This window comes from Cheilinus undulatus, linkage group 14, assembly GCF_018320785.1.
Source record: "Cheilinus undulatus linkage group 14, ASM1832078v1, whole genome shotgun sequence".
In the NCBI taxonomy this organism is placed as follows: Eukaryota; Metazoa; Chordata; class Actinopteri; order Labriformes; family Labridae; genus Cheilinus; species Cheilinus undulatus.
The window spans coordinates 37092122-37111842 of NC_054878.1; the positions used below are offsets into that span (position 1 = coordinate 37092122).

At 40.0% G+C, this 19721-nt stretch overlaps 1 protein-coding gene across 2 annotated transcripts in view; it reads right to left on the reverse strand.

The window, feature by feature from the left end:
• Positions 1 to 65: 65 nt before the first annotated feature.
• Positions 66 to 19721, reverse strand: part of reps1 (RALBP1 associated Eps domain containing 1) — a 33365-nt gene continuing 13709 nt past the window's right edge. The window contains exons 5-19 of one of the 2 annotated variants that reach the window (XM_041805073.1): positions 18052 to 18182; positions 16437 to 16599; positions 16288 to 16351; positions 15231 to 15385; positions 12820 to 12941; positions 12311 to 12391; positions 8877 to 8964; positions 8392 to 8493; positions 7079 to 7139; positions 6295 to 6496; positions 5993 to 6178; positions 5636 to 5725; positions 4472 to 4626; positions 4103 to 4208; positions 66 to 4013 (exon numbers count right to left, since the gene is read on the reverse strand). In XM_041805073.1, coding sequence (XP_041661007.1) covers positions 3945 to 4013; positions 4103 to 4208; positions 4472 to 4626; positions 5636 to 5725; positions 5993 to 6178; positions 6295 to 6496; positions 7079 to 7139; positions 8392 to 8493; positions 8877 to 8964; positions 12311 to 12391; positions 12820 to 12941; positions 15231 to 15385; positions 16288 to 16351; positions 16437 to 16599; positions 18052 to 18182 — 1775 coding nt within the window. In that variant the 3' untranslated portion in view covers positions 66 to 3944. The remainder of the gene's footprint in view (positions 4014 to 4102; positions 4209 to 4471; positions 4627 to 5635; positions 5726 to 5992; positions 6179 to 6294; positions 6497 to 7078; positions 7140 to 8391; positions 8494 to 8876; positions 8965 to 12310; positions 12392 to 12819; positions 12942 to 15230; positions 15386 to 16287; positions 16352 to 16436; positions 16600 to 18051; positions 18183 to 19721) is intronic. The other variant, XM_041805074.1, reaches the window with a different exon arrangement.

Genomic DNA, 19721 nt, shown 5'->3' on the forward strand with positions numbered 1-19721 from the left:
CTAGCCAAAGCCAGAAGTTTATAAAGGAGTCAATAAAGAAGCCATTGTTTAAAATATTGTGCCGTTTTTATTTTTGTGTAAAAATCACACAGCTGCTAGTTGACTCTGCAGAGATACAGTACATCCATGCAGTTAAACATCTAGGATCCCACAGCCAAGAGAGAAGGAATTAAATAGAATATTCTTTCGCTGTTAGTCAGCAATTAATGCAAATTTACATATGAGTCCAAAAGTGTGTTTTCATATACAATATACACCACAGATCTGGGAGCGAATAGCCTTTAAAATCCCATCAAAGACTTGAGTTGATGATTGATTGCTTCTGCCTGCCTGGATTGCCTTTGTTTGGGTTCAGGAGCTGCTGTGCTAGCAAACATGAATCAATCCCACGTGGAGGTTTTTAATAGGGTTTTAAATGGTATTAGATCCAGGTCTGGTAACGACATACACACTCACACGCACACACCAATACATCATCGTCCTCAACAGCAGAGAAAAGAAGGCGAGCCTTGATACGACAAGGAGGAGAGAGGTCAGTCAGCTGCCGTGAAACCTGAACGCCAGTCGGGGGGGGAGTAAGGCTTTTTAGAAGACGGATTCTTCGACACACAGGAAGCTCCAGGGACCAAACATTTAGATTCAAAACAAAAATAAAGACGGGAAAATCTTACTCATAACTCAAGTGGTTCATTATTTTGCTTTCTTCTTAAATATGCATGAAAGACGAGAAACCGTGCTAGGTAAAAGAAGAGACGTTGCATGTAAAAGAAGACAAAAAAGGGGGGAAAAGCCGGGGTTTAGTTCAAAGTGCAGTTGGGTCATTCAGGTCTCCCACTCTGCTGACTGCTCTCCATGTGTTAAGCTTCATCTACAACCAGCGAGGGTCGTATCTTGCAGATTTAGGGTGAAAGTGCCCTGATTGAAAATTAAAAAAAAAGCACTGGTCTGGAGTTTATTCCCCCCTCTGGAGCTACATGGAGCTTCAAGAGGGAGGAAGTGGACTTTAAAACAGTGCTGAAAGAAAAAAAAAGGCAAAATGAATCACAAATGTACAGTAAATGGTGTTTTTGGAAGATCTAAGATACAAAAAGTCAGAGTATACTGCTCACACAGTTGCTACTATCATAGTACAAACAGCTAAGTATAGTTGTGTGGAGATGTATCGCCCCGTACTTGCATAGTGCCGACTGCTTGATTGGAAAACAGCTTTTAATCGACTCATTTCCGCGCCCTCGGTTTGGATCTGTGCCGGGAGAAATCACAGGAACACTTCTTCATGAATGCCATGTAGATCATCTTCAAACCCTTCAAAGTGAAACATTTTCTTATCAAGGTGAAGGAAAAGACGGGAGGTCAAACAGGAAGCTGAAATGTATGAGTGAAACAGCCCAGAGCGCCAGTTCAGTCATTTGGCATAAAGTTAACTCATTCAGTCACATCGATCACCCAAAACACTGTAACATAAGGAAAGAAGAAGACAGAGCGTGTTCATTCACTCACTCATACACTTCTGTAGACTTCAGGGGCAGTGAGACAAGGGAGGCTGTCACGTGTCAAACAAGCCTTCACCTTCAGCCACAAGGCCTCACACAGACGCACACCGACTCCAGTCAGGACGAAGAAGCAGCCCGGTATGTTTTATGAAGAGACCCACCAAAACAAACTCCTGTCTAATCTGTCAGTTTTACGTTGCAAACTACACTGAAAAAACTCAAATCTTAGCAAGTTTATCTAGTTTAATCAAAAATATATCATTACGCCAAATATGAGCCGAATTCAGCTGACAAGCATCGTATTTGAAGATACAAAACTGAAGAAAATATGTGTTGAATTGCTTGCAAAACTCAGATATTTATCAAAATATATCCATCTCTTAGGGTCACCTTTTGTGTATCTATTTATAGGTTGTTTGATGTGATCCTGAATGTCCGTTGGGGATGAGCAAGTGGGGAATAGCCGTTAGGAATGAATGGGAACAGAAGAGAGTTAGTACTTAGCAGCTCCAAATAGACCTCGACACAACTGTAATTGTTAGAAAACTCTACATCCGTTAAATACGATCCTTACACTTTACATAAAAGTGATTATTTTCCTGTTTAACTGATTTACCTGGCATGGAGGCAATCAATATCACCAACTACTCAGTCCTGCTGACCCCATAGCGCCATCTAGCAGGTGAAGGTAGATAAGAGTCCTTTGAGTCCTTTTGACATTTAAAAAAATCTGTTCTGTCATGAACATGCTTTTAATTTAAACTGTGATGTCCTGTCGCCTAAATAAACCTTGTTGCGTGAGTGACTGGGTGAACAAGTCTGTGCTACAAAACGACTCTCATGTTAGCCACTGTAGCCAGTTTCCTTTCCTCCATCCTTTGTTGTTATTTAATCCACATTTAAAAAGCCAGACTGTTACCACATTATGACCCCTTTGGGAGCCAAACAAGCAGCTCTACTGAGCTGAGACAAATGATCTGGATCTCTTAAAAGAGACGAGCAAGGCTGGAGGCTGTTGAGACAAACATCAGCTGAGGAAGCACGGGCAAGATCAGAGTCAAATGTGCTAAACCATGGCAAAACTACTGAACCAAGCCACACCACTTTGTGGACATGGATCATAAACCCCTGTGTATTCTGACCTCGCGCTGCACTGGGTTCCCAAAATGCTTTGTGTCTAACTCCCGTCCGCCGGGAGCACAAACTGGAATATGTCTGCACTTTTCGAACTCTGTATATGAAATTTATGTACAGTAATAAAGCGTTTGTTGACTGTTTAGTACCCTCATCTTATCGAGATCAGTTCGAGACTGTAGATTATGGATGTCCAAGCGTGCATGTGTTTATAGATGTCTGATGTCTGCAGCCAGGTGCCATTACCCAATACAATTAACTAGCTCTAGATCCAAACAAACTATGTCCCTACACCATTAAAGAAACTAGATTTCAACCAGACACACCTCCACAAAACCAGCCTAGCCCTCCTTACTGACCCACCACTGTACTCTAGACTCTATCTTTATACCTTAAAGTGTCTAGTTTTGCTCATTACAAGCAATTCAGGCCTTATTACTAGTATTATTTTTGCTTTTTATATCTTTAAATAAGATTTATCTGGGTTTGTAGGTAGATGTGGCGTACAACAAATATAATTTGATATTTTTGACCAGAAATAAGACAAATAAACCAGCTTAGATCTGAGTTTTCACTGTGTATTAGACGCAGATTCCAAGTGGACTCCTTCATGTTCGAAAAGGCTTTAGCATGTGTTGAGACATGCTTATCTGACCTTTCACAGTGCTTTTCAGAACTCAAAAGGTAAAATATTCTGTAGAAAGATGCATCTTTGACAATGTTTCAGTCCTTTTCTCTTACAGTTGTGGCCCATTTCTGAATCTGCATTTAAAGTGATACATTAGAGGGTAAAAGCTACCTCAGAAATACTGACATGTTTTAAAGTCATCAGACTTTTAAAGGGAGTTTGGAATGGCAGAGTCTGTACCTCTTGTGAGATAAAACAAACGGGTGCTGACTTCATGTACGTGACTCAACAGGAGCAGAAACAGTCTCACACACACGACAAACACACTGTCTTTCTTCTTCAGTCATTCAGAGAGTAAAATAATCAGACACTAGCAGTTTGTCTCGTAGCTTCTTGTCCGCCACTCCAAACCGTTCATCTATTTGCTTTCTCCTCACTCTCCTCAGAGGAAATTAAAAAGTGCCAGTTTGTAAATCCCCCTCCTCACATTAGTCTTGGTGAGAATGCGCTCTCAGGTTCTTCTGGTTTATGATTAATAGGATGTGTGATTGAGCGAGTTTTATCAGAGCGTCCTGCGGCGGGCAGACGTCTCCGGGGGAAGCTAAGATGTGCGGAGGATGAAGGAGAGAGGGATTCACACAGCGTCGCTTCAAATGAAAACTACAGCAGAGTTTTCCTCTTCACGTTGGTTAAAGGTGGGAGAAAGGTCTGAGCTGCTCCAGCTGCACTTCCAGGGATATCCTTTCTTCAAGCAGGTCCTGAAAATGACACGTTAAAGGTGATGTTTTTGTTTTTGTTTTTGCAGCCGAGATAGAGACAAAAAGGTGCACTTTCACATCACTTCTACCTTCAGCTGCTGCTGCAGTTCACTGTTAAGTCGTGCCAACACTGTGTTCGTCTCCTTGTTTCTTCTAATTGAAGCTTGTATTGCCTTTTTGTCCTTTCCTACTGACCTGGAAACACAGAAAAACACATTTTATACATTTAGGCATTCAGGGCTTCTCAAAGTTATCACAGAAAAGTGCTAACAATATTAAAAATGATCAAATTTTGAGACACACAAGCAAAAAGCAAAAAAACAGTAATTTTAAAAGAATAATAAAAATCATAATCATGAAAATGAGTGAGTTCAGGAGTTTATAATGCATGTAAAATATCAGGATCTGTTTCACAAGACATTACAGAGCATTTTGAAGGGACCAGCTAAATTTTGCACCTTGGGATGGAGGGCTGAGTGGCCAGAACAGCAGCTATGACGTTGGATTTCTGCGGGCCGTGTTGCTCATCCTCTGGTCGAAGCTCATCTTCAGATTTCAACCTTCGGCGTACAGGTTTAGGAGGAGGGGCTATCGGACCAGAGGAACCCTTGGTCTGATGAAAAGTAAAACCAACAAACAATTAACAAAAACTTTGATTCCATCAATTTCCTGCTCTGCTGTGTGCCCTCCTGCTGTTGAGTAAGAAGTTTAAACCAAAGGTAAATTAGATTATCATGAATTGTATTTACAGTTAATTCAATGTAAAAGCTGCGCCCCTCTGTTTTTATAACTGGTCAGTTTAGAGATCATTATGAGTCCCTTTATAAAACTAGAAAAACACTGAACAACTCATGAAGGTCGAGAATCTTTTTTCTGTCTTTAATAGTTTAAATGAAATGCCTATCACATGAAAGGAGCAATTTGAAGACTTAACATCTAGGTGTAGAAAACTATGAATGTTCTTTGTCAAATCTTCCTTCCCTGGATTAACCCTTTGAGCTATTTTTCTAACCGCTATGTCTCGTCTGGGCTTTTTGTCCTATAAAGCTTGTGAAACATCAACTATGTGGTCAAACCCTAAACTTCCTTTTTTCAGGACAACCTGGGCTTTAAAGGGGACTGACATATTGTGCAAAATTACTTTTTCAGGCTTTTCTAACAAAAAGCTTGCTACCTTGGCTCACATTAAAGATCTGTTTTGTATAACAGGCTAGTTTGTGACAGGCACATCATCATTAAGTTCCTTTCACCCACAAGGTTCATTCAGTTGATAGTACATCACTGTTTCAATTAAAAGCATGTTTGTGACAAAACAAAGGATTTCTTATATGCTAAAGGTGCTGAGCTAGCCTCTTAGCTCAGTATAAAGACTCTTGTTTCCCTTCCTCTGACTAGAGCTTTGTCTAGTCAGAGGAACGGAGGCAGCCTCAGGGCCAGGTAAAACGGTTAAACTGGGGGGGGGGGGGACTTTTTTGTAAAGTGTAGGAATTGTACTCAATCTTCAATTTCAAGCAGTTTTACAGGAAACCCCCCTGCAAACTTGTCAACCATTTAATTTTTCAAGCTCATTCTGAACAATGAGTAAAATCTTATATTCCTGTATAAGCCATGTTCAGACTTACCGAGTTGACAGTGGCTGACGTTCTCTCGTCTGCTTGGCTGTCGCTCTTTACTGTTCTTAAAGGGCCGGCTCCCTCTGATGGCTTCTCCGCCTTATGTCAAACAAAGACAATGATGTCAGAGGGTAGGAAAACTTAACTCTGCACAGTACACCAACAGAAACCTGATCCAAGTAATCCTGCAAGTATCAACAGTTTAACCCTGACAAAGGGTCTAACAAGAGGAGTGGGTGATTAAGTCCAACTTAAATGTTAGCATCATTAATGAAGAACTGCATGTGGCCGCATTCAGGGTGGAATAAAGTGGGACAATCATTCAGTAGGAAAATCATTTACACAATCTCAAGGTAAGGAACCTACCTGTCCCGCCTCACTGTGGATATCGACCTCCGGCAGGCTCGAAGGCTGTTCAGACGCAGCAAACGCCTGAAACTGACTGAAGTCTGCAAAATTGGGCTGCTGAGGGATCTGCTGTGGGGAGGTGGCTGTTAGCACCGGCGCTCCTCCTGGTGCAGCCTCAGTGAGTCCGCTATGAGGCAACGATGTCTGCAGACAGAGCGGACTCCAGTGATGATGGTGCAGTGATTCATGAAGACATGTTGTAGTAAGATTTTAAGATCTGAACCTGAATGTCCATGGGGGGGATTTATTCTGTGTGTTACCTGTGTGGGCAGAGGTCGAGGAGGCACAGCAGGTGGGTACGCTATCGTAGAGGATTGTGGTTGTCCTGGTGCCGTCGTGGCAGCGAAGGTGCGGTTCATGTCGAGGGATGAGGAGCGGGAGTGAGAGGGGTGAGGGCGGGGTGGAGGTGGAGGAGGAGCAGCGACTACCTTCAGAGCTTCTGGAGACGTACCCGACTGAGACCTGGACAAAAAAATTAGGATTTAGAGAATTTTGAATAACCAACACTGTTGATTAGATAAAAGTGTTAAAGTTTGCTGCTCCCTTTGCCTGGAATTACCTGCAAAAAGTCTTGAAACTTAATGGTCTGCTCTCTTTGGATACTTTTAAGAGAGAGCTAAATGACTGGAAGACAGACATCTCCCTACGGATGTGTTGATTAACTTCCAAAAAGGTAAACATTTCCAGCTGAAACCTGTTATTTTGTGTCTTAAATTGTATTTTGTACTATGTTTGTTGTGTATAATTGCTGTTTGTTTGTCTGAAACCTTGGAACATGAGCTGTTGCAATCTTTAAAAACAGAAGAGGAGAAACAATTCCAGAAAAAGGTAAACAAGTGCACCTTTAACTAGAATCACCTAACCTCACAAGATGCACTGAGATTCACTGACATTAAAGAAGAAAAATGTAGAATTACAGGGAGAAAATAAATAAAATACGGCAAATGTAAAACTCAAAACAAGCAGCAAGAGCGTATAGAACAAAAGTCAAATTATAAAAAGTCCAACAATAAAAAAACAGCAGATCACATTGCAGTCACTGACCTTTGTCTTGTGATTGGCTCCTGGTCTGAGGTGAAGGAGTCTGAACTGCTATAACCATCACCTAAATGGCAGAAAAATACAACATGAATCCTTGACTACTGAATAAATGCTGCATTGTTAACCTTACAAAGCAGATGGATTTGCCAGATTCGATGTCTGCCACCAAGCAGATCCATCTTGCAAAGCTTCAGTCGGCAAAGCTGATGCCAGACCCGAAAACAAGTTCAGACCAATCAGCATCATTTCAGGAGTACAAGGCAGTAGCAGTGGAAGGGGTTTAAAAGCTTTTCATGACAGAGGAGATGCATGCACTCTTCTCTCGACCTGCTTTGGCATGAGTTTGCAACCGTTACAGGTGGAGTTGTACTGTAGGTGAGTGTAAACAATGGCTGCTACCACTGTAGCGATTGACCTAGATGTAGCTGTAGAAGAGCAGCCATTTAATCAGTCCTCAGCCACATTTCTTCATTAAAACAAGAGCAAAAAGCCACACTGAAAGCTTCTCTCAGCAGAGATGTTGTTGCACGTCTCCTTATCGGTTTCAGCATGAATTTTAGCCACAGACAAGCCCTGCCATTCAATCACCAATACAGTGTAACCCTGTAGAGCTCACGTTAGCACTGGAGCTTTGCAGGCATGTCTTGTCGCTCTGATTGGCCCATCATGAATGTGAAAGCCAGAATGTTTTTTCAATCACCTTCGAAGATTTTTTTATAAAAAATACTTGCCATTCCTACATACTTTGTTTGGGAGGTTTCCCAGAGGAATGTGAAATATATTCAGGCATGAGACATATGAAACCATTTATTTGGCATGTTGGGTTACAGCATTGTGGCCACATTTTGAAATATATTTTAGTTAAAAATTGATACTTCTATTTCTTTAAAACCAGGATTAAACATTTTTCTAAAGTAATTCTTTTTGTGTTACAATGTCATTTAGCTGACAAAAAGCGATGTACACTTAAGCGATAGACAGGTGTTCATTGCGTTAAGGACCTTCCTGAAGGGCCCACACTAGGTATTGTATGCGCCCAAAACAGGATTTGAACCCCGAATCTTCTGTAGTCATCAATGTAAACTACTGAGCAATCAAGCTGCTTTTAAAGGATCAAAGTACAGACCACACCACTGAGCTTTTTTCACAGCCATAATGGTAATTGTTTGCTGTGACTTTAATTGTTTGTATGATGTCTTTGTCCACCGTTAAGTGTTTCTGAACTTTAAATTCTGGTCCACCAGAGTTCTGGTTGCACAGTTAAAAACACTGGATATAATTTCTCCTTCTCATGGTAAACAGCTCCTCTTACTCACCTACTGTGTTGGCGGCTACAAACTTCATAGAGGCAGGTAATTTGGTTTCTTCAGGCATTTCAGGAGGTTTTGCGAGCAGTGGACTGGTGGGGTGGTTGTGATCTGTGGTTAAAGAAATGACAGACAGTGAAGAGCTGAGCTCACTTAAGTCAAGTATACAGAGGAAAGGCAGTAGTCTAGCATGGACAGCAAGCAGTACTTATCCTAAATTCATCAAGAATATCTTCATTAGAACTTCTGGGAAATGCAAATGAGCTCAACCACAGATTTCTATGCACATACAATTCAATAATAAAAAACAAGCTCATTATGTTTGGTGATGTAAGTTTCAGTGAACTCATCAGATAAATCCCATCATAATATAAACTCTGAAAAATAAATAAGGAATGGAAAACCTCCTTACAACAAGCTCAACTCATTCACACTGGTATCACTGCCATTGATGCAATAATAAATGATAAAGTGAGCTGTTAAGTTTGACTCACCACTGCCCGTCCTTTTCAGCTCCATCTCCTGCATGTGGATCTTACTGGGCGTCATCCGGATGGGGACCGGGTGAACGATGGCTGTGTCCTGCAGGGCGGATGAAGGAGGAGGTCAGACAAACAAGGAACTATAATTTGAGGGAGAGGATTTTTACAGAAGAAGACATGTTTGTAGTCCAGTTATCAGTGTTGAATTCCTGTCAGAATAACTTGTCTACTTCTCAGTGACCCCAGCTCTGGGCTTTGTGGTTAATTCAATCACTAGCTGATTCAAGAGATTTTGGAAACAGTGTTTAGAATTCAATAAAAGCTGCAGGCTGTTTTCTGAAATTTTAACTAACATCAACATTATGCACATGGATGTATACTTTAACAAGATTGTTTCATGCTTTATGAAAACTTAAAGTATATTTTGCAGAGAATTTAGTATGTTTTCTTTACATCATTGCCACTTTTACTGTAGGAACAGGGTTAGACACTTCCTCCATTTGTAGCTGAGTGATTGGTCGTTCCAATGCGGAAGATTAAAAAAAAAACGAAATTTAAGGGGAGCTGGTTTGGTTTACTTGGTGGAGCAGGCGCCCGTATACAAAGGCTAAAGTCCTGAACACATCAGCCACAGGTTCAATGCCCCCCCCAATAATAATCATAATAATAATAATCAACTGTTCACCTTCAACTAATAACTGTTTATATATTTTAAAACGTCTCTGTTCTTACATTTATGTTTTTTTATATTCTTAAAAGTGATTTTTGACAGACTTTTGCCTACATTGTGCTATCTACTGACTTTTATTTCACTCTTGCTCTTTGCTTTTTGTAATGCTGCTGCTCTGAGTGCCTTGAATTGCCCCCTTGGGATGAATAAAGTTTTTTCAACTGGATTTAATTGAACAGTTTCACTTGCACTACGTTCAGCCATATGTTTCTACTATTTAAATATTTAAATTCTTTTCCTAACTCATATAGCACCACACGATCCTAATGAACATGAAATTTCATCATTTACGTGTACAAATTGAACTTATAATAAAGACAACTTGACATGAAAGAGTTCTGCAAGTACTTAAGGGCTATTTTTAATCTAAATATGAAGGCACAAAAGGCTCCATCTTTAAGCTAATTTGGAAATAGTTCACATACAACATCCCCAAATATTATTTGACAGTTTTTCAAAGATTTATTTTGGGGTTTAATGAAGAGATACGACGGCGGATAGAGTTAGAAACAGGGATGAGAGAGTGGGGAATGAAAGAGGCACAGGCCAGACATGAACCTGGGATGCTTGCGCACATGGAACCACTAGGCTATCTGCGCCACCACCAGATATCTTTAATGCAAACTTTAAAGCTACGAGTTGTTTAATAAAGCTCCTCTAATTTGAGTAACGGGTCTTACCCGAATTTCCATATAGAGCGTGCGCGCCGTGCACTAAAGTGCCGCAGGTTTGCTCCGAGCGACCTCGCCCACTGGAAGCGAGTCTAGAGCGCAGTGCTGCGGCGTGCAAGCCCTTATCAGCAGAAAGAGATCATGGGAGAACTGCAAGTTCACGCAGGAATAGCATCTCAACAGCGGACTATTTTACCTTTGGGGTTAATTTATCATCCTTTCCAGTATAAGTCTGTGATATTATTGCTTCCTCCATTGAGTGAGTACATTAGGAAGTTAAAAGGTTAATGTTTGCTTAAAGGATCTGTGGTTTTATGCAAAATTCTTTGGCTAAATATCCCCAAAAGTTAACTTTTTCCCATCAACGGCGCCATCGTAGCTCTGTGACCCACTGACCTCTCGGTGGCCCTTTGCTCTCTGCAGGATGAGACGTAATGTTGATATAGTGATGATTTACGATCAACAGTCCAAGCATTGTGTTTTATTTTGAAAGAACCGGATGTTCCACGCTTGTGACTTCCATGGTTGGTGCTGTCTGAACGATAGTGAATTTACGAGGTTTGGCAGCGGCCGGCGCTGAAATAGACCTGCAGCGTATCTGAAACGAAGTGCCGCTCCAGGCACGTACTGCTGCCGGTCTGGAGCGCCGGCTATGGAAATGCTCTGATAGACTAGAGAGGGAGCACAGTGCTCCACAGTACGATTCGCCGGCGTTCTGCTGTGCGCACGCTGTATATGGAAACTCGGGGTTAAACTTCTTCCACCACCACTGCATGAACTTCTTTGCTTTGACATATCAAAGGGCCATTTTCTGATATTACTTATCAGAGAGTTTCTAAGGGAGCCCTACATGATTCATGAACTGGTCTTAAACTGATGGATTTTTCACACCCACGCTTTCAAGTGATGAATGCTATGTCCTTAAGGTAAAAGTCTGTGCCTTTTTTTTTCTAATAAGCACAGAGAAATGCTCCTTTTATGCCTTGTTAAGGGCATGAAACTGCAGGAGAGTGTGCAAAAACAGAAGGCATACAGGACTATGAAGAGAAATTGAGCTGTAAGCTGTAAAAACAGTCCCGCACTGGACCTCAAGTTTAAGAAATGCTTAGATGGTTCTAAAGTAGATGGAGTTCTGCTTCTAATGAAACCAAAACGGGTTGTTTGTTCAATTGGGAGAGGGGCTTTTTCCCCCAAAATGAATGATTTTACAGAAACCTACATCTATTCTAAAAACGGACACTGAAAAATCACGGTACATCATCTAAACTCATTCAATTACTTGTGTAAAGTTTGGCTTTTATCGTTTAAAGAAGATTTTAAAGAAAAAATCCTACAAAGTGCTACGCTTTTATTCATAATATAAAATTTTGCTGTGAGGATCAAACTTTGAGTGCATGTTGTTTAATCATATAAAATGTTTAAGTGATAGAAATGAACATTTAGACTAATCATGTACCTTTCTTAATTCAGCATATTTGAGAGCCTTTAAGTACAAAATGAGTCACTTCTTTCCTGTAATATCAGCAATTAAAAGTGCGTAAGCGTGCTCTCTTGTACTCTTTGATTTTGTCTTTAAAAAAAATTGACAGGAAAACTTCAGTGAAAGTCAGAATCTTCTTTAAAACGGCATAAGTGGGTCTTGAGAACAAATTTCTTCTTCAGAACAGTCGTTGAGTGAGGCCTGATGGGAAGGAGATTACATTTTCTTTAGGGACAAAAAACTTTTATACAGTAAACACTGAATAATCAGTTGTGATTACTGACTACATACATTTAACATATTTAGATTAAAGTATTTTTCTAACAACCTGCAAAAGCACTAGTGATTGGTGAATGTCACTGTAGAAAAAAGATGATGATAAATAGAAGCTAAGCCAGCCAAATCACAACACACACTGACCACTGCTGACGCAGCAGACGGCACTCTGAAAGAACTTCATGCATATAGAGAGAGAGGCAGAGAGAGAGAGATAGAGAGATATCAGAGAGAGGGTTAATGTCTGTCCATTAATGGTGAAACCATGCATACTAAGTGATTGACTTACAGGGTCAGCTGGTGCAATGTTAGAGTCAAATTGGGTCAGAGTTTGTGAGCTGGAGGAGCGCTCGCTAAACGTCTCCCACTGCTGCAGGAGACAGACAGACAGTGAGAAAAAACACGTCAGTCAGCCAGTGCAGTGACATCACACAATTACATCATCAGCCTGAGCCTCCAACCGTGATGCGACATCGCCGTCATCGCTCAGACGACGAGGTGGGCGATGCAACATCATCAGCGAACATGGAAACAAAACAAACATGGCTGACTTTCATACAGAACAGCAGGCTACCACCACAGTCCGAGGAGTGAGAGAAGAAGTGCTGGATTATCAGAAATTATGTTTGAGGATGAAATCGAATCATGATGGATGGATGAAGGAAAGGCAACTTCACCAAATTTACCCTGAGCAATTAATCATGATGAAACAAATGCAGCAAAAGCAAACAAAAAGAAGCTTACAATACGCGTCAAAAATACAGAAAGTGATAGTCATTTTTGTGTGCATGTTGGAACCTCGTTGCTCTGGTTCATCTCGGGCCAGGCCTGGTTGAGGGAAGGCATGGAGGGAGATTTGTTGGGTGTGACCTCCACCGGGGAGCCTGAGTATCCAACATCAGCGGTCGGCTCTGGCACTTCTGCACACAAAACATCAGACAAAGTTAGCCAGTCTCTTAAATGAGAACCAAAACACACAATAGTAGGGATTTACAGGGTTAACAAAAGGCAGAAAATATTCAGAAAAAATCTTTACTCTTCTTTTGAGAGATGCAAAGCGAGAAGTTTGGGTTTTAATTATGGCGATAACAGCAGATGTCTGTTTTTAAGTGATACCAAAGCTGTTTTCAAACATGCACTCTTCACAAATTCTTGAAAATATGAGGACAGCCTCAAAGTTGTTAATCCCACTTCCCCTAAAAGTGTGAGGTTTTTCTCTTGTTATACGGGAGGAAACGTGGGCCTAGCCAATAAATTTGTGAAAATAAAAATCTAGATTTTATCTTGAACTTCCTCTCCCCTTGGGGCTTGCCTGGCTGAAGATGAACAGAGGCATCAGTTTAACATCAGCATCAGCTGATATCAGCCCTGTTGACTAACATCCGCCACTAGCTAATTTATGGGACATGAGCAGATATCAGTTTTCAGTATTTATCTGTTGTGTCAAATCAGTTTTACACTGGCATCTTGTAAATCTAGCTGCTGAATTCAATGAGTGTTTTTTTTTTTTTTTTTTTTTTGGCAGGGCAGAAAAATCAACCTGTTAGACAAACTTTGATCTGCTTTCATAGTCAATGTAAGAGAAATGTTGATATACTAGGAGTGCTACACCAAAAGAAGTATTTAGAAAAAAACCCCACTGGTATCAGCTAAATTGCCATTATAAACATCAGTATAGACATCAGCCCTAATTTACACAACCAGGGCATCTTTCTATAAAAGGCAAACCATTTGGAACAGCCTCTCCTCAACACAAAAATGCACACATTCATTTCAGCAGATATTCAGTGAAAAGAAGGGCTTGGCAATTAATAACAAATTAGATTAAATCGCAATACAGGCAGCTGCGATTTACAAATCGCAGAAGTTGCAAAATTTCTTTAACTTTTAATGTGTCAAAATACCAGCTGAATGCATTCATTAAATGCTAGTTGGCTGTTTTGCTGACAGCTAATATTTACAGGAAGCTGAGCATCAGCTCTCAGAAATTTACAAGGTGCTGACAAGAAGAAGTCCTGGTAAAGTTGGTGTGATAAATTCAGCTGTTTGTATTCACACATGCAGCTCTCCCCACTCCCTGTTACTCCACTAATATTGATCATAATCCAGCAAGCTTAAATTAGTCTGATGTGACCTGGGCTTGTTGCTTCAGGAGGCTGAAGGAGGAAACCAGAAAGATGCTATTTCTGTTAACGCAGTCTGCTGTTTTTAAGCTTGGTGATCCTTTTGCATTCTCTATCTGTTTGCTGTTAAAGAAAAACTTTCTGGATTTTTCATCACATATAATTTGCTTATACAAAGGCAAAAAGTATATTTATTTCACATAAAAAGACAACTAATAAGGTGACCAAATAATGTCATTTCATGTGTTAAATGATTTTTACATTACATGAATTAGGAATTATGTACAAGAAACACTGACTAAAAGTGTTAAAACTGAAGCACTTACACATTCAATTGTATTCGAATCAATGTTTTCTCTAGCCTGGAAAATCATAACATTAAAAAGCATTTTCACACTTTTTCCTCTTTGTAGAAATCCTTAAAATAGTGAAAGCACTCCTACACATAATTTTACTTTTGCTTTTCTGCTCAAATGTATTCAGTGTTTCCTCACTTTTAAACACTAGGTACAGCTTTGGCAAACAAAAATAAAAGGTCAGCTCTATTTACTCTTGCATGATTTTTTCCCATTGTCTGCACCCAGATTTCTAATTCAGTTTGGTGCAAAGTACAATATTTTTTTCAAGGATTTAAGTGTCAGAATGAACCCAAACAGATTTTTAAATACCACTTTTTGGCATGAAGACAACTTCACAATGGTGCCAAACATTCAGAAGGTATTATGTTTGCTGAGCAAGGGCAAAAGAGATTTACATTGGCGTTGAAACCCAGAAGTAGCAAACATACTTGCTTTATAAAAAACAAAGAAAATTGTCTCCACTGCCAATAACTATTTCTTAGAGTTTATGTGGCTTAAAAAGTTGCTGTTTTAAGAAAGCTGCCGGAAAAAACAGTGGCTCCATCATGGAAAGTTCATCTCAAGTAAAGCCATAAAAAATGAACTACAACTACTGCACTCAGGTTTAGCACACTGCAGTGCTGTTACCTTTCGGGTTTTATGAGGCCTGAGGCTGGAATGGAAACCAAGTAGAAGGAGCAACAGAAAGAAAGAGAGAATATGAGAGGGAGGGAGAGAGGCAGCATACCTGCTGAGTCATCCAGGTCAATCAGCTTTGGCATCAGGCTTTCGGGCAGCTTCTCAGGGAGGTCATAGCCATTCTTTCTGGCCACGACAAGGTGAAAGGCGGCGCAGAACTCGTCCAGGGTCAGGGCTCCGTCTTTATCAAAGTCTGACAGCTCCCTTCAATAACACATAAGGCTGCTGTGAGTTTGAAGTCATCCTGTGGTACATCTTTACAAACTTGAGTCCACTTGTGTTTGTTCAGATGCTGCACCAGATGCTCTTTTTGGTTTCAGTCTGCAGCACAAACATAGACCTGATCCCTCTCAGTTTAGGAGTCATTCTAATGCAGCGAGAAACAAGCTGAGAAAACCAAAAATAAGGTTTGTTTCTCCACACATCAGTCTGTACTACTCCTAAAAAACACTGACAGCTGATGTGTGGTATGCAGTTATTCAGTAAGAATACAGAATACAGGAATGTTTTATTAACCCTATAGATCAGATGCTGTTAAGATTAATTTTGTTTAATTCTAAAGTAAATCATTAAGTAAATAGCAAAATGCACTCCTTTGCTGTTGCATTTAAACTGCAGATGTTCTCCTTATACTATGGAGTATAGATGGTTGTGTAACTACAGAAGAAGGAACACAGAGTACCAGATCAGAAGCACCGCGTAACCCAGTGTAAACAAAATGATTAAAATGGCTGAGATTCATTACGCCTACTTTGTAATGGCATTTAATGGCTTTCCACATCAAATGGAATGAAAATAGATGTGATAAAACTCTCAAAGATCTTAATAACAGCATGGATTTAAACTTTCAGTCATCCTGGACTAACAGGAATATTTTGATGGTTAAAACAATGTTTACACGAGGATGATTCACTGAAAGCAGAATCATTTTTCACTTTCGGTTTTAAAAGAAGGCCAGATTCTTGCAGCAATGTTTTAATAACAACCGATGTGCACATGGATGTGTAAACAACTAAAACATACATGTACATATACAGGTACCTCTCAAAAAATTAGAATATCATGAAAAAGTTCAGTTTTTCCCGTGTGATGGTTTGACAACTCACCAAATATGTGACAGCTCTAAAATGGGTAGTTTTGATTTGGTGAAGAACTCTTTTGCAGCTGAACCTGAGACACAAAGAAACAAAGGAGACTAGTAAAAAACACTGAGACAGTTCAGTTTAGGCATGTTTGTGTATTTCTGCATTATTACCAGGTATGAAGCCTGTGAGGTCTGGCTGGATGGTTTTAAACTGGTTAATATAATACTGTCGCTGCTCATCTGTTATCTTCCATGGATCATCGTAGCCGCTGGACTGTCGCTGGATCTCATTGGTCGTTGCTGCTGAGGCCACTGTTCGTATCGTTGTGCTTTCCTGTTAAAAACAATTAAAGAAACTGTTAAAAGGAACAGCACTGGTTTATAGAATATATGACTAGGTAAATCTGTGATGTGCTGTTCACACAAAGGAGCATCTTAAGCAGTGAATTTCCACCATGTTGCACCCACCATAAGATGCCACAGGATTTCCTTTCTCCCCTGTGGCAATAAAATGTCACAACTCATTTACCTTAAAGACAATAGAGGTACTACAGAGACGCATGGATGCTGAGGTGACTCAAGTCTTCATTTAAGTTCTGTTCTTGCATTCTTGTAAGACGCAGGATTTACCAGCTTATAAGGGCCCTTTATATGGGTTCTTATAAAGGAGAAATTATGCCAGTGGCTATGTTTTCCAACATGCACCATCAATAAAACATATAGGCAGAAACAGTGGTCAGGATGTCTTAAAAAATTGTAACCCTGATGTTTGAATGTTGCAGCAAGTATCTCTAGTAAAGTGATCTGCCCCCAGGGGGGCACAAGGTCATCATGGGGGGGGGGTGGCAAGGCAAGGCTAGGCAACACAAGCTGATGACTTCAGCACTGCAGAATTTGGAGCAGTTCATTGATGTCACCTCAGACCCAATAATGTCATTGAAAGCCTTGGCCACACTCTTTCCATTTGCAACATCCTACCTGCGTGAGATTTTTTTTTTATTTTTATTTTTTGCTGTTGCTGCAATCAAGAAAAAAAAACAAACAAAAACAAATCGAAGTCTCACAGCTGCATCCAAGACTCAAGAGATCTGTAGCGCCCACAGTAGTCAATGAAATAACTGCTTGACTTATAAATCTTAAAGATGTTAGTTAAGTTTGTATTTTCAGAAAACTGTTCCTCTTTAGAGAGTCTGTAATTTAAAACTCAAATTTTTAGGTCTTATGTTGTTGTAAATTCTAAAAAAAAAAAAAAAAAAAAAAAGGAATTTGTATGCAAAAGTCGTAAATACTGGAGTCTTATATGTCTTTACATGTGTATATGTACGGTGAGGGGTAGGGGGGCCAAAAATGTTTTCATCTATCAAAGGGGGGCCTGAGAAAAAAGTTTAGGAACCACTGATATAAGCATATATATTCTTATATTAAATGCAGAACTGGTAGATCCCTGTGTCTGCATTTAAAATGTTGTTTGGTCCAAATGATATTTGATGAAGCATAAAAGCTTAAGAACCCAAAAGTGCAATTTGTTTTGGCTAAAGAAATGACACTTCACTTGCTTTTTTTTTTAGCTCTGCACAGCTGAAGGATAAAACTCTGATACACTGTTTTAAGTAAGGTAATCATGGTCATAACTTTCTGGTTTTGCACTGTTAACTCAACACCATCTCCTGCAGCTTCCTGCAGCTCTACATGAACGCTTCAACAATATATAGACTTAACTGAAGCTAGACTGCTGCAGCTACAGGTGAGTTGTAAATAAGAGACAGTGGCTGGAGCGCTGCTCTACCTGGACTGACGAGGGGTGCATGGCGGGGATTGCGCTGGATGGCGGGGTGTCTGCTGTGAAACTGACCCAGCTTTCCTGACTGGGAGGAGGGGGCGAGTGAGACGACCACATGCCATCACCGGTCACTGGAGCTGGAGGAGGAGAAGCAGAAAGCATAAAGCATGACTTCCAACTTACACAGACAAATGTAAGTGTTAATATTGCCTCTTTATAAAAACATTAAAAATAGTTAAAGATAATTAAATAACACAAAAAAGAATCAAACTCTAATAAATAACAATCTCAAACGTCAGCTTTTTTCTAAATTTAGAAAATAATTATATGTGCTGATGAAAGCATTGCAGAGGTCACATGATGTCCCTTTTGTTCCCCTAAAGACTAACTGCTGTAACTGACAGTCTCAGCAAACATTATGTACGTACAAGCTGCAAACATCAGGAAGTAACACAAACACAAGCTCATCTGTACTGTGCTGACTCCGTCTGACAGTCCAAATTGTCACATATCCACAATGACTGCATACTTACTTCACAGAGATTGGTATCAACCCATAAAACCTTACATGTCCCGCCTCTTTAAACTGACTTTAATTTAGAGCTGAATCCAAAAATCCCTTTAAGTGTTGGTTGGTTTGTGCTTATATTATGTTCACGATCTTCTCATTACTACAAAACATCAGGAAAATGTTGATCATAGTTTCACAATTGTCTTATTTTGCTTTCAACCCCAAGGTGTTCAGTTTACTAGTAGGCTCTTAAGAGCACTACACACCAAAACAACTAGACAGTCAAAGTGAAAATCATCTACCTCTTACCTGATTCAACATTAATATATTTAAGCAAGCCTTGCTTTCTCACTTGACAAGTATGTATGGAAGCCTTTACACAATGTCTATGCCTTTAAACAGTTGGGATGTGGTCAGATAAAGCTAAATTTAATTGATTTAAAGATGAAAATTCTTCTTTTTGTGTAAATCCAAACAAAGTAGCTCTAAACAAAATTGTTTAACCCAAAAACCACTATATGAATTATTTACATGTGTTATACCAAAATTTCTTGTAATATGTGCAGATCTATTTTTAACAACCTCAGGGCAGACTGAGCCTTGCCCCCCCCCCCCCCCTGGATCTCTGGCACCCCCCTAAGGGGGTTCTGGACCCCTGGTTGGGAGCCAAGGCGCTACAGTATACGCCAGGACACTTTACCAACAGAAAGTGATGCTTAAGCTTTAAATGGCCTAGCAGTAGACCTTGAACAAAGCAGCCCAAGTTTCATGTTCCTTTCCCATACCTCAGTCCCCACTACTTCAAGCTGATTTCCAACCCCATCCACTGTCTTTCATTCAAATAAAGCCATAAAAGGTAAAAAATGTATATATATAAAGAGATAACTTCTAACTCTGTTAAAGAAATGTACATAAAAAACAAAATACAGACACATTTTAAGAACAGAGTCAAGAATTCAGACTTTTTTCCTGCAAAAACAGAATGAAAACATTCAATCATCAATCAGTAGTTAGGGAGCAGGATGGTGACAGGCTGGGAGAGATTATCTGTAACAATAATGGTAGGCAGTGCTGTGGTTTAGAGTTTGCATAGCCTCCACACACAAAGAGAAAATATGGAGGATTTGAATATCAACAAGAAGAATATCAACAAGCTTGTGTTTGC